At 41.2% G+C, this 19,555-nt stretch overlaps 1 protein-coding gene across 1 annotated transcript in view; it reads right to left on the bottom strand.

Annotated features, from left to right (window-relative positions):
• Positions 1 to 3,595: 3,595 nt before the first annotated feature.
• The window catches only part of chsy1 (chondroitin sulfate synthase 1), a 55,859-nt gene continuing 39,899 nt past the window's right edge, over positions 3,596 to 19,555 (bottom strand). Inside the window, exon 3 of the mRNA XM_034308960.2 lies at positions 3,596 to 6,553. Coding sequence (XP_034164851.1) covers positions 4,958 to 6,553 — 1,596 coding nt within the window. The 3' untranslated portion in view covers positions 3,596 to 4,957. The remainder of the gene's footprint in view (positions 6,554 to 19,555) is intronic.

The raw sequence follows: 19,555 nt of genomic DNA, 5'->3' as shown, positions 1-19,555 counted from the left end.
GGACCGGGTCATGGTGGATCCAGAACCTATCCTGAGAGAACTGGTGGGAATAACTCCTGAGATGGACATCAGTCCACCACAGGGCACCATACACACACATTCACATGCTCACTCACACCTAAGAGCAATTTAGAGTTGCCAAGCCACCAACTAGCATGTTTTTGGGAGGCAGGAGAAAACCTGAGAACCCAGAGGAATCCCACACGAGCATGGGGAGAACATGTGAAACTCCACACAGACAGTAGACAGAGCTCAGGATCATACCAGGACTTTATCCTGAAGTAATTCGGAGTGGAGTACTTAAGGTTCTGCACTATAGACCAGAAGTTGAAACCTCAGGACTGCCAGAGAGCCACAGATGGCAAAAACCATAACGCCCTCCTTTGCACAGTTTTACTGTCTAGCTTAAAGTGGCTTTAGTTTGCCTCTACACGCAGACTCAAAGGTTCTAGGTAGAATCATAGAGGGTTTTCTGTTTATTTTTCCATTAATGCTCCAAGTTGAGTCTCTTTTTGAGTCTCAAAACTCTTTTTGAGTCTTTCTTTGAATAAGTATGCTTTAGTCTGATTTAATCATTATAAAGCAGCAACTGTATTTGCCTTTATAATGGTTTCATATTGTATTTGATCATTGTTCTACCATTAGCACCAAAACAAACCCAGACAAACGAAAGAGGGTGGTGCCCATTCATGAAAGGACAAAGCATCAGAACTGAATCTGGCCAAATAACAAACCAAAATCAACAGCTCAGGCTTACGTAATGTTTTGTGCTTTCCACACTCTCAGGATCATATTATGAAGCAGTGGAAATTAAACACAAAATGCAATACAGCAGTTCCAACAACCACAGATGTTGTAGGCTTTGATGGGGTTCTCCAACATGATATAGCCCTGTACGGCGCACTCTCTCCCACAGGCAGTCCAAAGATGTTGTTTCCAGCATGTCATGCTCTTGGATTATAACTTGAACAAGTAATGTCAGTATAGCACAACCTCGGGACAAGAATCAACAATAGAACTGATTCCCTCATCTTCATTCTGCTCACAATGTAACTGGCTGCCAAAAAAAAAAAAGGAGCTGCCAAATCAGCAACAAGTCACCATATTGCACAATAACACAAGGCTCTTGTGCAACAACAAGCTGTGACTCAAACACAATATAATCAGCGACAGTTCTAAAGAATGGGATGTTCCAAAACAGTAACTTTCGGACAACTACGTAAAGTTGAAACTGTGGAATAATTCTGTAGCCATGAGGATTTCATAACCCTTAAAGTCTGGTTGGCATAAAAGAAAATTGGATAACCAGAACCAGTTTTAAAATTTCCAAACGTTCCCATGTCTAAAGGCTATGCTGATAATTTTCCTATTACAGCATGCCTCATTGAAATTAGGTATTGATTTTTTTTAATTAATTTAAAAAAAAAAAAAAAAAAAAAAAAAAAAAAAAGACACTGTACTTTTTATCCATTAAATGTTATGGAACATCTGCGAAACAAGTTAGCTCCAGTTGTCACTTTAATTCCAGCAGCTACAAACAGTTGTTCCCTCACCAGCCTCTTTTTTTCTCCCCTCTCTTGAAGTTAAAACAAATAATGCGCCTTGTACTGTTACTGAGAAATCATAAAGCACAACATTCTGCCTCCTGAAAGCTTTTGCCTTATGACTGTTACAAAGAGCTGGCACTTCTTCTCACAGAAAACTTCACCATATCAACAATTACACACTTTGGGGGAAAAAAAAGAAAAAAAAATCTGTTTATGTGGAGCATACACATTATGTGCCATACAAATCCATGTGTAAGCTGTTACTATAGAAATGATAATGTATTAGTATCACTATAGTTTAATATAAACCTGTGATTTGCCTTGCAGCCAGAACTACTGTCAGAGCTGCTGTTATAGAAAATTAATCAACAGCATCTGACCAATCAGAAGTCAGCTGTGTTGTGGTATTAATCTAGGTAGTGTATTGCTTTGCCATGTGATTTTCCACAGCTGAAGCATTTTATATGCAAGCCACATTGACTGGAGAAATTTATTCAATATTCTTCCAGACTGTTTCCAAACCCGAAGAGTGCGAAACGTGGCTAATTCCAAGCCTATGAAAAGACATGGAAGGTTTTGTGAGCTTGTCACACTTTAAATAGCCCTTTTTCTTATTTGCTTGGCATGCTTGCTGGTTAGCACTGCCTGCTAACAGGCTACTGGCAAGCGTCGCTTGTTGGCAGTCGTTTAAAAGTGCAAGCCCTGTGAAATCATTTAATTAGGGCTCTTGATCAAGAATCACTTGGTCACTTCGCTCCATGTAACAGGCTTTTTACAGAGTCTCGTGCTGACTGCCGTTACTGAATTAGATTAGATATTATAGACAGCAGGATCTGAAAGGTTTGAACAAACAGCTGGACGGTTTAAAGGAATGACTCCACTAAAAACTATATACACAATCTTCTAAACCAAATTTTAATCAATGAGCCAAAACAGTGCCTGAAGTTAGCTTTAGTTTTGACTTGGACTACGAGGTTAATTTAGGTAACAAGTTAGAAAAGCTAAAGGCCTACAGTCAAGCATCATGTACACTGAAGCAGACTTTGAAAACTGTAAGTGTTGAATGATCAGTTGTATTTGGGATAAGGGGAAAATTGGGAGAGAAAAGTACCAGAGGGAAGACATAAACGTATTAGCTAGCTCACTGGGCAAAAAAAGCTTCAGTGTGCTGGCCAGTGTCCTGTTTTGGTTGCCTGGAATCATAACCCATTAGCCTAAAAAGTTGCAGTTAACAGTATAATAACAGTGAGCTAGTTTTCTAGTCAAAGTGCATTAAACATAGACTAAGAGAAACAATTATATGATAATCATCATCTTCTAAGACAGTTTCTTATATAGCATATGTGATGTGTTTGAAACCTCAACAACAAAACAGCACTGAGATGTGTCGCACCATCGTGAAGGGCCTTTTGTTTAATCATAGCCTACGTACACTACATGGCCAAAGGTTTGAGGACACCTGGTCATCACACCCATATGTGGTTCTTCCCCAAACTGTTGCCACAAAATTTGGAAGCACAGAATTGTATAGTATGTCTTTGCATCCTGTAGCTTCGCAATTTCACTTCACTGGAACTAAGGGGCCCAAACCTGTTCCATCATGACTTTGTCCCTGTGCACAAAGCGAGCTTCAATGAGACATGGCTGGAGCTGGAGTGGAAGAACTCGAGTGGCCTGCACAGAGCCCTGACATCACTAATGCTCTTGTGGCTGAATGAGCAAATCCCTAGAGTCACGCTCCAAAATCCAGTGGAAAGCCTTCCCAGAAGTGTGGAGGTAATTATAACAGCAAAGGTGGGATTAAGTCTGGACTGGGATGTGTGATGGTCAGGTCATATAGTGTACCACATGAAAATTTTGTTTTGCAAAGGCAAGTGTTGATAGATTTGATTTAAAAAAAAAAAAAAAAAAAAAAAAAAAACCCTAACTGCAGAAATGTGCTTGTTCCAGGCCCTGGGCTATTGAATTTTCCATCTCTGAGAACTATTACTTTAAATGCTGCATAAACACTTGATGATAACACAGTTAAACAAAATACACAGACAACGTTTAACAAACTTTTTTTCCATTTATTAATATATAACCTTTTCCCAGTTGGATGGGGGCTAACCGAACAGAAGTACAAAATAAGCCCCAGACAGATGGTGTGTGTAACATTGAGGAAGAGCAGTCCATGAGTCCCAAAGGTGAGGTGGTGGGCAAACACCCCTCACACCTCCACACAGCATGGCTCCACCATGGAGGAATGATCAATCAAGGTCCTGCGGATTGCTTTACAATATTAAAGGTCTAACAAGGAAAAAAAAAAACAAAAAAAAACAAGAACAACCAAACAAACAAAAAAACGCTGTGCAGATTTGGTGAAACATTTTGGGGGGGAAAAAAACAAACAAAAAAAAAACTGACTATTTCTACATGACTAGGTAATAAGTTGTAGGAGTATTGTAAATAATCTGACTGTCAGTACCTCATTTCTAATGTTCATGACTGTGCTACTGCCTGCATACATAAACACACACGCACACACACCCACAAACACGCACAAACACCTACAGCAACTGTGCAAAAAGTCTTTGGTAACCAAATTAATTGAGTAACAGAAAAACAAATGAACAACTCGATGATCGTGATGGAGCAATCTATAACAATCTAATATACACAACGGCAGTCTGACAGCGCTACACAAGACTGCATATTCAATAAATTAGACAGCGGGAACAAGTTGGAAAAGTCAAAACCCTAGATCCAGCAGTTCTGTTCACATAAGTCAAAATTCGTGAAATTAAAACAAAACAAAACAAAACAGTGTCATTACAGAAAATAAAAATAGGGATCAACAGAAATGCAGACATGTTTTATGGCCCTTATATGCAATAATTTAGTTATTTTGTCAGCTTTTCCAACAAACGCTTGTTTGTGAGGCTTCCTGTAAACATTCACAAATAATACATTAAATTGTTCCTCAACACCACGTTTGCACATCTGAAGTCGGACCCTCATTAATGCGAGTCTCTCCACACACACACACACACACACACACACACACACACACACACACACACACACACACACACACACACACACACACACTGTGATTGATGTGCACATCACTGAGGTACACAGTATACTTAGCGTCCTCACATGAGGTGCCATAAATACAATGCTGATTTTTTTTGGGTTTGTGAAAGAAAAACACACTTTGATGTTCCAACACTTGAGGGTCCATTTCATAACCAATTTCTGGTACTGATAATGTCTTTGCTCTTGTTTTTTTTTTTTTGTATACTTTATAAAAGGAGTTATTTCAAAATATATCCACAGAAGTCTTTTTTTTTATGAAAAAATAAATTAGGTAGCTGAAAACACCATAAAGAGGAAGACAGGCAGGTAGAGGTCCTTGCTTGCAGGGCCTATGCTGTCCTCATTGAGCCATTGTTTGAACTAGAGATCCTTCGGAAGCCATGGTCGTTCTTCTCCAGCCACAGCTCAGCCAGCTGCTGTGTTGAACCATGGGATGAGGCTTTGGAACCCAGGCACATCTTGTACTGTTTGGGATCTAAGTTGGGGTCACATATGACAGGGTGATGTACATGCACTATGCCAGTGTCTGTGCTCCTGAACAGTTTAATACCTGACTGGACAAATTTGTTAAAGAGGTCCACATCTTCCATTCCCCACCCTTGGATGGAGACGTCAAAGCCACCTGCTTTAACCAGGTCACCTTTGTACACGCAGACGATGCCGAAGCCAAAGTGTCTCCACAAGCCTGTTTTGGACGTGAACACATAGTGGTTGTTGCTTGGTACTTTTCCCGCGTAGACAACCTTTGGGTCATACTGGCTAAAGATGATCGGAAAGTAGGTCTGTTCTCCTAATATGGTGTTTGCCCGACAGCGCTTGAGGAAATCGGCTGTAAACAGTAAGTCCACGTCACAGTAGAAGAGCAAGGAGTCGTTGCTGAAATGGGCGGAGCCGACCTCCAGGGCCAGGGCGCGGGAGAAGGGGCCAGAAACAGGCTCGATCTCCATGTCTGCTTTGGGATATTTCGAACGATACTCTCGCATCAGCTCGATCTGCTTCATACGCTCAGTGTTGTTGTCAGTGTTAAAGAGAAGAATCAGCAGCCTGACGTTCTGGTTTGGAATGAGGCAGATCTTCTCAAAGTTGGCCATAAAGCGTACAAATATATCATAACGTCCCGCCAGCGGCACGAGGATGTTGATCTTCTTCTCTTTGGGTTCTTGCAGGTCTGTGCCTGAGCCGCTAAGTTTGAAAGGCACAAACTTCTTAAGGGAGCTGGAGAGGAAAGACAGCGAGTCCGATCCCTGGTTGATCCTCGCAGCCAGTGCTTGAGCATCCATCTCGTCCTCTTCCAGGAAGTGGATCTTACTGAAGGTCTGCTGAAGATAAGCGTGTCTCCTGACAGGTACTGTCATGGTCTTCCCTTTGTGCTTTTTGTAAAGTAGCAACAGGTCAAGCACATATTCGGCTCCATACATTGGGTTAACCCTCCGGTAGCCATACTGAATCTCTTTGAAGTCGATGACTCTCCCTCGCGTCTTCGCGTTGGCATTAATCATTTCCATAACCTGCATGATGATGTCGTCCAGTGCCATTTTCTGGGAGGAGTCTATGCCGCGACGTGGGGGCTGCCCATCCAAGGCAGAGAAAATGTACTTCCCAGTGAGGAACTCCCACTCGAGCACCTCCTCCCGCTGACGTGGGTGAAAACGCATGAATGAGGGAGGCATACCAAGCTGCAAGTCCTCCTTATGCACCTCCGTGTTGCCATATCGGCTCATCTGCACGATCTCGCGGTGAAGCTGAATGGTGCGGTGGCGAAGTTCAGCGATTTTGCGGCTCAGCATGTAGCTGTGCAGCCGATACTGATAAGGCGGGTTCTTGTTGGGATGGAGTGTGATGGCTCTGTGGATCTTACTGTTGTGCAGGTCCCGGATGTAGCCCTTCTTATTCGGCTCGTAGTTCTCATAAAATAGCTGCTGCATCTGAAAAAGAAGATCAAAAAAATAATGAATTTAACAGATTTTAAATACAGAATCAAGGATTTTTAATATTTTACACACCAAATGTAAATAAATATTGCCATGACAACACCATTGTGCGTCATTGTGCGTGTGTGTCCTGTTATTCCTGAATTAATTTATCTATCAAATATAAAGCAATGGAAGCAAAAATTTTAAAATTGTCACTAGTGAAAGAGTAGTTAGTAGCAAAAGAAGACAACTGGAAAACTCTTAACAACTGCAAAAAAAAATTCAAATAAGAACAAATGTCATTAGGAAAATGCATCGTCTCCATTGTGGTTGTGAAACAGACTTTTGATGAAATGTGACAAATGGCATCACAGGAAAAATCTATAAAAAATTCTAACCTCAGTCATATTCCACCAATTACTGATGAAATACACGGACATCCCTGGGCGGTTTGAGGAGTAAACACAAGACTTGGATGTCATCAGACTCAAAGTCTTAAACTGACAATTCACCATCCTAATTAAAATGCTCAGTGTGAAATCTTGGTCTTCAGAAAACTCTGGAGCTTTAAATAGCACAACAAAAGGACTAGAGCTTCTTTCCCCTGGACTGAACCATTTTCATCAGTGTTTCTTGAAGAAAGTTACAGCACAATCTGTAAAAGAAAGTGAAAATTGGACTCCAGCAGTGCTCCCAATTCCACTGCCTACTAACTACGCTAGAAAGGGATAAAGCTTTAAGCTAGACGGCGCCAGTACGCTAGGTCAAAGGCCTCCAGCTGGGACCATGAGTGGCAGGTAATAGCAATCTGGCTCGTCCTACTGTTCGCTCCATCAACAGGAAGCCCTCTAATTAGCCAACCTCTGGTTACTTCCTTAATTACTGTGACATGGCTCATTATAACAATTCCCTCATGGATTGTGACCTGGTCACTTTGTGCTAATGGATGTTGAGTGGCAGTGAGGAAACGAAAACAGAAGTCGCTGCCAGTCTCGGTCATGTGTGCGCTTTACTCAAAATATGCAGCCAGATGTGCAAGTAAAAGTCAAGCAGGTGGCTAGTAAGACTTCTGACAAAGCTCAACCGACGAGAAAGCAAGCTTTTCAGGGAAAATTCAATACATCTCTTATATAAAGCTATAAAGAGAGTGTCACAGATGTACAATACATTTGAACTCTAACTCTTTAAGAAATTTGAGTGTCTCACTGACTGAACAGAGCATCAATGAGCCAGTGTGCATACATAATTAGGGGTGAACAAATACAAATGGGGATTGGGTAACTTTCCAATATTGTGCTCATTTACTCATTAAAAAAAATTAAAATAAATCTGATACTAACGTCAGACAACCATGTGATACTATGTGGAATAAGCCTACACAAACACAAACAGGTGAAACAGTATGACAAGGATCTAGACCAATGTCATTGTGCTCTGCAAAAATATCAAGGGGGAGAAGTATAGCATAACATATGGAGGTCTCTGCTAGAAGCACATGGCAGCAACCAACACTGCAACAAATGCTGGCTAGGTGACAAAAACAGACAATTCTGGGTAAGTGCAAACAACAGCCCTTACCCAGTATGTTATGCTTGATGATCAGCCAGTATCGGATCCACGACAACAAAGAATTCAGCCACAAATCAATTAGTCAACGTTATAAAGAACGTGTCTGGTAGCATAAATGCACCTTTCATGGCCACTATGGAAACCGGAGAAACACAGAGCTAAATACAATGTTCTGTGAGGTCCATGATTGCTTAATATTAACTAGGTTACTTATTTTGGCATCAGTATCGATGAGTCCCAAAAAACACGAACCTGTATTTGTACTCAGTCTAAAAAAAAAAAAAAAAAATGGTTTCACTGCATCCCCATGTAATACATGTACGTGTTATGGCAATACAGTGGTTTCCCAGCAGTGTGTGTGTGTGTGTGTGTGTGATTCTTCCTTAAAAAATGATTCCTTAAAACTTTAATCAGAGTGTTTAACTATGCACCCATGTGTATTTGTAATGTTATTTTTCGCTTGAATTTACCTGTATCCTTTCTGATACTTTGAGACTTTTTAATACGTAGAATCCTATGTCAACATTTTATGAAAATATTTAAACTGTCACGTTCAGACAGCAGATGTATCTCTGCAACGAAGAACACTGCAGTAATGGAAGACTGTAAAGTTGCTTATGATTAAAAGAGAACAAATTCACAGGCACTGCAATAACATCAGCCTCAAATGTCCCTGCGCCTAACAAAATACATTACTGCTAGACAAAACCATTTAATCCCTACAGATGAAGATGTGAAAGCCACTAGGGGGAAAAAAAAGGACAGCGTTAGCCTTTTAGGCCACGTTACGCTGCATTAGAGGCTTTCAGTTTATTGACACAGAGGCTAAAGAAAGGCGCCAAAGTATCAGTGACATTTTCAAAAATACATTGAATCTTTAATCCGAGTATGAGGTAATTTACTGGGTATACCTGTACGCTTAGATACAACGACCTGCTAAAGCGGCTTATAAAAGGTCAGTTTATTCCTCTGTTTACTTTAGCACGACGCAATTCAATAAGCTGGCATCTTTTAAGACTCATTTTCTGAACAGAACATTTTAGACCAATCAATAAGATCTTAAATTCTTCCTGCTGTTGTGCTTTGGCCTGATAATAATGGCTTAATCCTATCACTCAAAATGGCTAAAGTACTGCAAAGGAAGTTGAAATATGGGGATGTGGTCCAGTTTATGAGGTCTGGGCTCGGTCAGGGAGGAAGTAGCTCAGGTTCTGTTCTATTATCCTCATGTAAAGCAGTAAAACAAGCTGGTATAAATAAAATTGGCCCGTTGAATAAGGTAGTTTGGTAAAATGAGAAAGCAATGTGAACACGGGAGAGGAATTCATCTGCAGTAGTCGTAGTAGATTTGCAGTAGTAGTTCATTTCATTTTCTTCCAAATGCGTCTAGGTGAACATTAAACCTTAGTAATAATACAAATATGGCCAATACCAGCACCCTTTACTAAATGAACTTATTTTTATTAATATTTCCTTACATTCCTCCAACTCAAAGTGTATTCTCATGCCATTTTAATAGGAACACTGTACCCTTGCTCATCCATGCAATTACTCAATCATGCAGCAGCAGTGCAATGTATAAAAGCATGCAGATACAGGTCAAAAGCTTAAGTTAATGTTCACATAAAACATCAGAATGAGGAAAATCTCAGTGACTTTGACTGTGGCATGGTCGTTGGTGGGCTGTTTTGAGTATTTCGGAAACTGCTGAGCTCCTGGAATTTTCACACACAACAGTCTCTAGTGTTTACTCACAATGTGCGAAAAACAAAAAAAACATCCAATTCATGCAATCCTGCAGACGGAAAAGCCTTGGTGATGAAAGAGGTCAGAGGAGAAATGACCAGACTGATTTGAGCTGACTGGAAGCCTACGGTAACTCAAATATCCACAACCGTGGTGAACAGAAAAACATCTCAAAGCACACACGCACAAAACAAGAAGAGGAATCTGAGGCTCCAGTGGGCACAGGCTCACCGAAACTGGACAGCTGAAGATTGGAAAAAGCCCAGGCCTTGTTTTTTAAACTTTCAGTAAGCATGTGCCCACTGGAGCCTCTGATTTCTGTTGTTTGGCTGTCAGGAGTGGAACCTGATCTTGTGGTCTTCTGCTGTTGTAGCCGATCCACCTCGAGGTTCGGCATGTTGCACGTCCACAGACACTTTTCTGTTTAACACAACTGGAAAGAGTGGTTATTGGAGTTACCTAATATGCCTGAGAATTTGAATGCATTTTACTATTCTGAAGGCTGTACTGTTATAATGCCACGGACACTAATCATTAGCAGTAGCACTAGACTACTAGACTCACACTCAGAACCCTGTGACTGGCTCAACGACTGTAGCAGATATGAAACAGATTTTGGGAAATTGCTTAAACATGCTAACCAACTTTACATGACGCGCAACAGCGATTCATTCAATTAGAAATATAGTTTCCTAGTAGCAGCCCTTCCTGCTGGGACATTGCAGTCTTCCAGCTCTTACAAGTCTGTCAACAAATTTAGTTAACACAATTGTCCCAGTCATCAGCATTTGTGTTCAGCATGTCGCCAGACTAAAGTCGATTTTCTCCACTTCTCCCTCCTTCGCTGGGAAATACCGACTTCAAAAGAACCCATAAAAAAATTAATACATGAAAGAGCTTCTTGGTGAAAAACCCCATCATTAAGCACATTTCTCTTCCCTGAATTATGCTTATGTATAGGCTATAATTCTCTCCATCATGCTGCGTTGTAGATGTACCTGTTAAACCTTGTGTATGTTATTTCAGTGCTTAATAAATCAGTGTTCAGTGACAGTGCGTCGAGAGCGGTCCTTCAGCGGCGCTGTGGTGTTGTACATCAGCCTAAAGGTGAAGCACTGAGGTGACTAACCACAGTTTATCTGTTACAGAAAACACATCGCTGCCATTCAGGCAAGCTAATTGAAAAATGCCTGTTTAATGGGCTCCACTGTAGCATAATGAGTGCTATTTAGAGGACGCCCCTTGTGCTTGTTTAAGATTAGCGATTCCTGCCAAGATGCTGACCTTAAACAATGAGGAATAGTAAACACTCGACAGCTGCAGGCAACATTTATGAAACCAGAACACTAAAAAGACACAGAGGGAGGCCTACAGCAGGAAATGGCACTTTTGCTTGTAACAAAATGGCACAATTATTGTATGCAATCAAGTTTTACAAACTGAAACGTCTGAGAAACAACAGAATAGAAAATAAGGATGTACCAAACGTTACACCACCATGTACACTTACACATATAACACAATGCTGTGGAAGGCTTGATTCTGATCAGAAGGTGTTGATTAATAGTCAATAACAGCATACAGTCATCTGTTATTGTTTCTATAGTAACAACGTACACAGGGTGGAAGCTCCACAGAAATGAATGACAAACGTGTTATTATTGATATGGTTAAGTGTTCTGTGAGGAGACGTTTATGGTTCTTTTATGGAAGGTGTTTTCCATGATGCAAATGTGTCTTAGTTTGCATTTTGCTGTTTCTTACACTTTGCTGTTTCTTATTTTTTTTAAATAATCATAGACAAAATGCTGTGGTACAAGAGGAAGAAAACATTCCAGGATGTGCTGTTATTGGAAAATCTTTCACCTCAGGGTGGTGACAGTAACACTGCTGTGCATCAAGCCACCACAGTCCATTTTTTTCTCTTAACACCACACCCAGATATGATGTTTTCATTGTTCTGCTGTCGTAACTGATAACTTATTGATAATGTTTTCATTGTTCTGCTGTCATAACTGATAACATATTGACACCAGTGACAACACAATGGCAGAGAAATTCCCCAACATGTGAAAGCACACCACCCCAATTAGGTTTTATGCAAGATAAAACATCGCTGTGTGAAACTAAGCCTGTTTCCAGTTTGTACCATGATATCTATTGCTATATATGAGGTTTGTTGTTGCAAAAAATTGGACTGATCAGATGTAATGCTTGCAGCCATTTCTTGACGTAGAAATCAGCGAACAAGGCTGAAATTGTGTCATTAATTCAGTTACACACGCAAAACACCAATAACACTATTGAATAGTTTAAGCACAAATTATTCACTTTATGTGTGAGGGAATATAGGCTCAAGGCTTTTTCCCCCACTGCCTTTTAGTTTGCTAATACAGTTCTATTGCAAAGCAAAAATCAAAGAGTCACTGCCATCACTTATACAATGTTTTGAAAAAATGCCAAATAAATAAAAGAATATGGAGCTGGGATTTAGTGTTCAGTAACAGCACAGCTGGGATCTGGAATGTAACAAGTTCCTTCCTCCAGTGGTTCTCATCACTTTTGTGCCCAGCTGCGACTCCCCAAAAGCGCTTGGATTTCGCAACCCCTTTCCTCTGAACTCGCCCTAAGCCATACTACAGTAACCGTTCAGTCCTCCGCGCAGGAGACATGGCTACAATGAAACCCTTTGGCTCGGTAATCTGCTACTACTGTAAAAAAACATTACATTGCTACCTCTACTGCCACTCCTAGTATGTTTATAACCATCATACACGATGACCATCAAATACACAGAAGACCAAGGCATTGATGTCTAGAAGTAAACAAAGCAACTACACTATATGGCCAAAAGTTTGTGGACACCCATATGTGGTTCTTCCCCAAACTGTTGCCACAAAGTTGGAAGCACAGGATTGTCATGTCTTTGTACGCTGTCCCATAACACTTTCTCTTCACTGGAGCCAAGGAGCCCAAACTTGTTCCAGCGTGACAATTCCACTCTGCACAAAACAAGCGCCATGGTTTGCCAAGGCTGAAGTGGAAGAACTCGAGTGGCCTCCACAGAGCCCTGACCTCAACCCCACTGAACACCTTTGGGATGAACTGGAACGCTGACTGCACCCCAGGCCTTCTCGCTCCTCACTCGAGCTCACTAATGCTCTTGGGGCTGAATGCGTGTAAATCCCTACAGCCACGCTCCAAAATCTATCGGAAAGCTAAGCAGTGCTACACACTGCCACGCTAGTTAGACTAAAGAACAAATTGATCTTTTGTTTCCTTTTGGTTTTTGTTATACATACACTCAAGGATAAAAGTGACTTTTGTAAAGTTTCTGTAATAAAGTTTTCCTTTAATTCTCACCACTCGCGTGTGTTTTTAAATAGTCGATTTATACTGTGACATTTTTATACTGGGTTATCATACTGTGAAAATTTAAAACTGTAACACCCCTACTGTGAACGCAAGCCAGGGTTGAAATCCCAGCGAAACTGACAGCAATCTACCCAATACCTAAATTATGGGGAAGCTCATGTGTTAACTGTTTACCAGGAAAGACCTGTTTTTAGCTGATTAAAATATTAGCAGAGTAAAAACTCCTGTTTAAAGTGAAGAGGCCTGAGCCCCGTGGTTCCTGTGAAAGGAAATCTTAATGCTACAGCATGCAAAGACATGCTGTACAATTGACAGTTTAAATATCTATACAACTGTGTGCTTACAACTTTGTGGCAACAGTTTGGGGAAGAACCATATATGAGTGTTCTTTTGGCCATATAGTGTATTTGCTTAGGGAACCCAGTTAAAAACTAATTACAAGGCACCAGACCCAAATATATAAAAAAATAAATAAATAAATAAATAAAAAAGTAATCACACCTACAGTTAGGAGAGCGAACACTAACTGTTTTTATAAGAAATCCCCCGGATGACTGTTTGGAAACACCAATCAACACCAATTTGACAGATCCAATCCTTGTGGTAATACATTATAAAAGTATTACATTTAAAACATATTACATTTAAAATTAGGCATATGGTGATGCAATTTTCACATGAACTTCAAACTGCTGTGTCTAATCCACAATGCCTGCTGATGGCGCACATAGCTCTTATATTTTATGCTACAAAAGACACTGTTGACCAAAGACGTGAAATTAATCACTCAAAGCTGTACCACCAGTATTGTCCCATGTGCTATTAGTCATGTCATGCTTTGTATGGCTGTGTGCTTGTGTGCGCATGTTTACTGAAGCTGAAAAGAGGATGTTGGCAAGTGCGCATATCAAAGGGATTATTCTACAGAGGCTTAGTTTTAACTGCGCTGTTATGTCTGCCTTAGGGTGGTATTCCATCAAGCAGTCACCAAACTTCACATCCATCCCGAAAACTAACATAGGAAAAGAGGGTTGTTCCTTATTTACAGCTTAAGGCTAGCCAAAATTTCCATCTTCCAAATAACACTAAAATTCAATGAGCAGAAAAAGCCTTTGTCACATATACATTACACAGTGAAATTCTTTAGAAATTCTAGTTTTCTTGAAATTATTTTTTTTGAAATTCTTTTCTTATCCTATGTTATAAACAGCAAAAGGCTTTCACTTTTGGAAAAAAAGCTGTATGGCTGGATCCTTTGTTTTTCTAGACAACTTTCATCTTTCACTGTAATCAAACCTTAGGGACGGAGATGGGCTTTTAATGAAAAACCAACAATTTAGCTGTCACCACCTGTACGACGGATCATTACAGAGAATAATCAGTCCTTTGGGTCCCTCTCTAAAGAAAAGACTGGCTCAGATGGAGGGCAAGGCCATAGAAAATTGATGGCTTTGTCCCATACCTGATTATTTAAGGTTCACACACTAGGGATAAAGAATACACCAGGGTATCACGTCAATGCACATAGATTCTCTGAGCAGTGCAGATGGTGATTAGCCCCTTAATTGAAAAAGCTAACCATGTTATGGAGAGCGGGTGTTGTGCAGTACAGCACGGACGTGTTCGAGTGGTGATGAAATGAAGAGCCACACTCTTTCATCATGGCCATCATTTAAGGGTGGACAGGGGTGGCTTAGGGGTGCCTCTGCCACAACAGTAAAATAATAATAATAATAATAATAATAATAATAATAATTTTATTTATTAATTAATAAATAAATTATTATAATAATTAATTATAATTATTATTATTAGTAGTAGTAGTAGTAGTAGGAGGAGGAATAGCAGTAGCAGCAGCAGCAGTAGTAGTAGGAGTAGGAGAGAAGGAAGAGGAATAGCAGTAGGAGTAGCAGTAGCAGCAGTAGTAGTAGAAGTAGGAGTAAGAATAGTAGCAGCAGCTGTAGGAGGAGGAGGAGCAGCAGTAGCAGTAGTAGCAGCAGCAGCAGGAGTAGTAGAAGTAGCAGTAGCAGTAGTAGCAGCAGGAGTAGTAGTAGTTGTAGTAGCAGCAGTAGTAGTAGGAGCAGCAGCAGTAGGAGTAGGAGTAGCAGCAGCAGCAGGAGTAGTAGTAGTAGGAGTAGCAGTAGCAGTAGTAGCAGCAGGAGTAGTAGTAGTTGTAGTAGCAGCAGTAGTAGTAGGAGCAGCAGCAGTAGGAGGAGTAGTAGTAGGAGTAGCAGTAGCAGTAGTAGCAGCAGGAGTAGTAGTAGCAGTAGTAGCAGCAGGAGTAGTAGTAGTTGTAGTAGCAGCAGTAGTAGTACGAGCAGCAGCAGCAGTAGGAGGAGTAGGAGTAGCAGCAGCAGCAGCAGCAGCAGTAGGAGGAGGAGTAGCAGCAGCAGTAGGAGGAGGAGAAGTAGCAGCAGCAGCAGCAGTAGCAGGAGTAGGAGTAGCAGCAGCAGTAGCAGGAGTAGGAGTAGCAGCAGCAGCAGTAGTAGTAGTAGTAGTAGCAGCAGCAGCAGTAGGAGGAGGAGGAGGAGCAGCAGCAGCAGTAGCAGGATTAGGAGCAGCAGCAGTAGTAGTAGTAGCAGCAGCAGTAGGAGTAAGAGTAGTAGCAGCAGCAGCAGGAGTAAGAGTAGTAGCAGCAGCAGTAGGAGTAAGAGTAGTAGCAGCAGCAGCAGGAGTAAGAGTAGTAGCAGCAGCAGTAGGAGTAAGAGTAGTAGCAGCAGCAGTAGGAGTAAGAGTAGTAGCAGCAGCAGTAGGAGTAAGAGTAGTAGCAGCAGCAGTAGGAGGAGCAGCAGTAGGAGGAGAAGTAGCAGCAGCAGCAGCAGGAGAAGTAGCAGCAGCAGCAGCAGGAGAAGTAGCAGCAGTATGTATGAGCAGTATATGATAGTATATGATGCAAAACTGAACACCTGGCTAGATTTCACAGTGATCGGCTAGTTTGAATAATAGTGAAACATCTCAAGTCAAGTCAAGGAGTAGTAGGAGGAGTAGCAGTAGCAGCATCTCTGAGAAATTGCAAAGTTCGTTTCATCTCTGTCCAGTGGCAACTGTCAACAAGTGCAACGTTGTGCATAAACAAGCATGTTTAGCTAGCTAATATAGAATAAACTCTGCCCTGGCCCCGAAATGAACAAACAGGTGAACAAACATAGGCCCAAATTTTTGACTATACTGAATACTTGGAGGCATAACATTGGATTTCTTATTAGCTACGTTTAGCTAACCATATTGAATTATTAATCCTACCAAACTTTATAAGATTTAGCCTAATGTTATGTTAGCTAGGACTTTTTTTGTAGTTTGATTGACAAATGTTTCCTAGGTCTGTGTCTTTTCTTAACCTGGTCACCTTATTATGAAGGGTCTGGCTGTGCCCCTGTGCACAATACACACTCTAGTCATTCTCAAGAAAACGACTTTGGATGACAAGTAGACTTTCCAAATGCATAATGGACTGTTCGGTGAAGGGCTGCGCAGAAGTCAACATAATTTGGTTTAAATAGGAAAAAAAAAAAAAGCATGACATTCTTGTAACTGAATACTTCGTATTCATTGCGCAAAAATCCAGGCCCTCTGTTCTGATGGAGTGCTTGTTACTTAGTCCTCAAGCGAAACCCTCACAAATGATGCTGATGTGATAAGTGGAGTGATGAGTGGCACCAGCAGGATAGTGTTTCACTTCTGAATACTGCAGCGGCACTTAGACAAGGTGGGCGCTTTCATTCCCAGCTGAATTTTTAATAGAGTTTGCTGCATGATGGCAGAAAGGAGGGGGAAGAAAATAACACTAAAATCATCAAAATAAAAGCGGTACTTTCATGTGTACCCGTCCTGTTCCCGCCAGTATAGCTGCAGAGTTGTAATGGGATAATCTTCCCATCATTATGAACATCTCATTTTGAGAGAAATGGAACGGTGAGGAGCTGTGTTTTCATCTGCACTTGACTGCAAGTGAAACAAAAGGGGGAACAGAGGGAAGAGGAAATAGAAAGAGAAGCACAAGTCGGGAATGCAAAGAGGTTGTGGCTAATTTGTATGCGGTCTGTGCACACCACAAGCTCAAAAAAGTAAAAAAAAAAAAAAAAAAAAAGTAGTAAGGAATATCAGCAGAACCTCAGTGTCCCAGTGTATATTGATAGGACCAAGCACATCTGATCTAACTCAGTTCATTAACAGGCATATCCTGATTCAACAAGGGTGTGTTGGAAACACACAGGTCCTGGAGCACCTCTGCCCTATACTACCAGATGTGGAATGCAGACACGCAAAACAATATCACGTCAAACCAACGTCAAATCGCACCTGCTTCAGCTACCGGTGAGGATCTGGTGAAGAAACAAACCTCAGAGTGCAGCTGCTGAAACACTGCCCTCTTGTACCCTTACACAGTGCTGGAGCTCAATCTACATCAGGTTCAGGACTGCGGTCTCATGGGCATGCCACGTGCATAATGCCCGCATTGGAGTGTTGACTGACAGAAGATACCAACTAAGAGTCAAGGTATGTCAGAAAAAGAAATGCCTTAAATAGAAACTGCAATCAGCCAATCGGTAAAGGAAAACAAATCAATCAAGCCTTTAACTTGTCCCATAGACTCTATCTGGTATCTAGTCTGAAGTAAACAGATTGAGCGGCCTTCTCTGTGTAGATAAGAAGAGCCTCCCGGCTCCACTCGTGAGTTTTGGCATTCACACAAATCAATGACGCAGAACATTCTCTCTCTCTCTCTTTTTTTTTTTTAATATTTAAAGAGCACATACAGCAGTCAGGGACCCTGTTCTCCACTTGGTCAGTAATGCTGGCTCCTGAGGGCAGGCTGGTGTGATAACTCTGGGGGTGACACAGACCATCCAGATTGTGATGCGAGATAAGGCAGCTAAAACACACAATACAATCCAAATAAGCTTGCTATCTAAATCTCCTCTCTAGTAAAGAGAAAGCCTATCTGATTCTGCACTCTAGAGTGTAGTAAGGTGAACAGGCACTACTGACACACACTGCCAATGTCTTATTCAGGCTACAACAGTGAGTTTTAGTGTTGAATGTTATAATTAGGTCAAATAAGGGCACTTGGCTTTATACAAGCCTCCAAAGAAAGTATATTTGCACTGAGCAGACTGGCGGAAGCTTATCATTCCGTAGTCAGGACATTACAGAGGAAGAACACAGGTACACAGATCCTCTCAGTCCCCAAAAAAAATCTTCGGAACAAAGAAAACACTGTCAATAGCCCCACAGGCTTTGGCCAGCATTGCTTAGGTCTTTGGGAAACTAAGATAAAAAGCCCTTCAACAGAATGGCTGAAGTCTTTATAAAAAGGTCTGGCTTGGTGGGATGGTGCTGAAAGCTTTCTCCCTACAAGCTTAGGGTTAGATTTCTAACCCTGGCAAGCCTGATTGCTGCAGGGATTCCAGATCAAGGAACTGAACAGGAAGTCGAGAGAACAGGAGCTACACTGGTGGCCGATGCCGGTCAGCAGCTTCCAGTCTGCTCCAAAAGAGGAGGAAAGCATAGGCCAGTCATTGCTAATACTATTCTGACCACTGTCAAAAGACACTAATGGCCTAGCTGACATCTGATGGAAAAGAGCTTTTCAATTCTCACAATATCCTCAAGCTGTGATGTTCAAATGAGTTGAATAGAAAACAGTGCACCCGATACTTACCAGGTTTAAAGAGAGCCAAGCACAGCCTAGTTATTAGAGCATGGAATAAACCAAAAACGCCTGCATTGAAAAGGAGCTACACAGCTCTGCACCCGAAAATGAGACTGTGAGCAAAAAGAGTCAGCAGCAGTTTTGGATTTCCCAAAGAACCAACAGTAAACAAAAATCCCAAACCAAGCTATTATTGAATTACCTTCAATAAAGGCTTTGTTCGAGAATCAAAAGTGTGGTTAACCGGACTCATTTCTTACCAGCCCAGTGTGAACGTGGGTGGCCGACATGTTCAGACTTCAGATTTTGTATACCTGTACAACAGCACCTGTATATAATGTGGTGTGATATTGATTTTTCCCTGCATCATGATTTTCCATTATTCATAGCTATAAATGATGAAATCCACCAGAGCTGGAAAACGAGTATTTCCGCCATTTCAGGTTTAAGGAGAGTAGATGAAGGCATATCATCAGCTGTGCAGTCAGGAATTGCTTGCCAGCAGTGGTAACTGCAAAAACTGAGCTGGTGGATTTTTGGATGGTGGATTTTTAGGTGATTCTACAGCAATATGCAGTACAAAAACAAACAAAAGCCATGAAATGGGAGGCCACAATGACAATGTGGTGCAAAAGACAACTTAATTGTTGGTATTAAAAAAATAATTAAAG

This window comes from Pangasianodon hypophthalmus, chromosome 11 (assembly GCF_027358585.1).
Source record: "Pangasianodon hypophthalmus isolate fPanHyp1 chromosome 11, fPanHyp1.pri, whole genome shotgun sequence".
NCBI classification, from domain to species: Eukaryota; Metazoa; Chordata; class Actinopteri; order Siluriformes; family Pangasiidae; genus Pangasianodon; species Pangasianodon hypophthalmus.
This window is presented reverse-complemented; position numbering and strand designations above follow the sequence as displayed.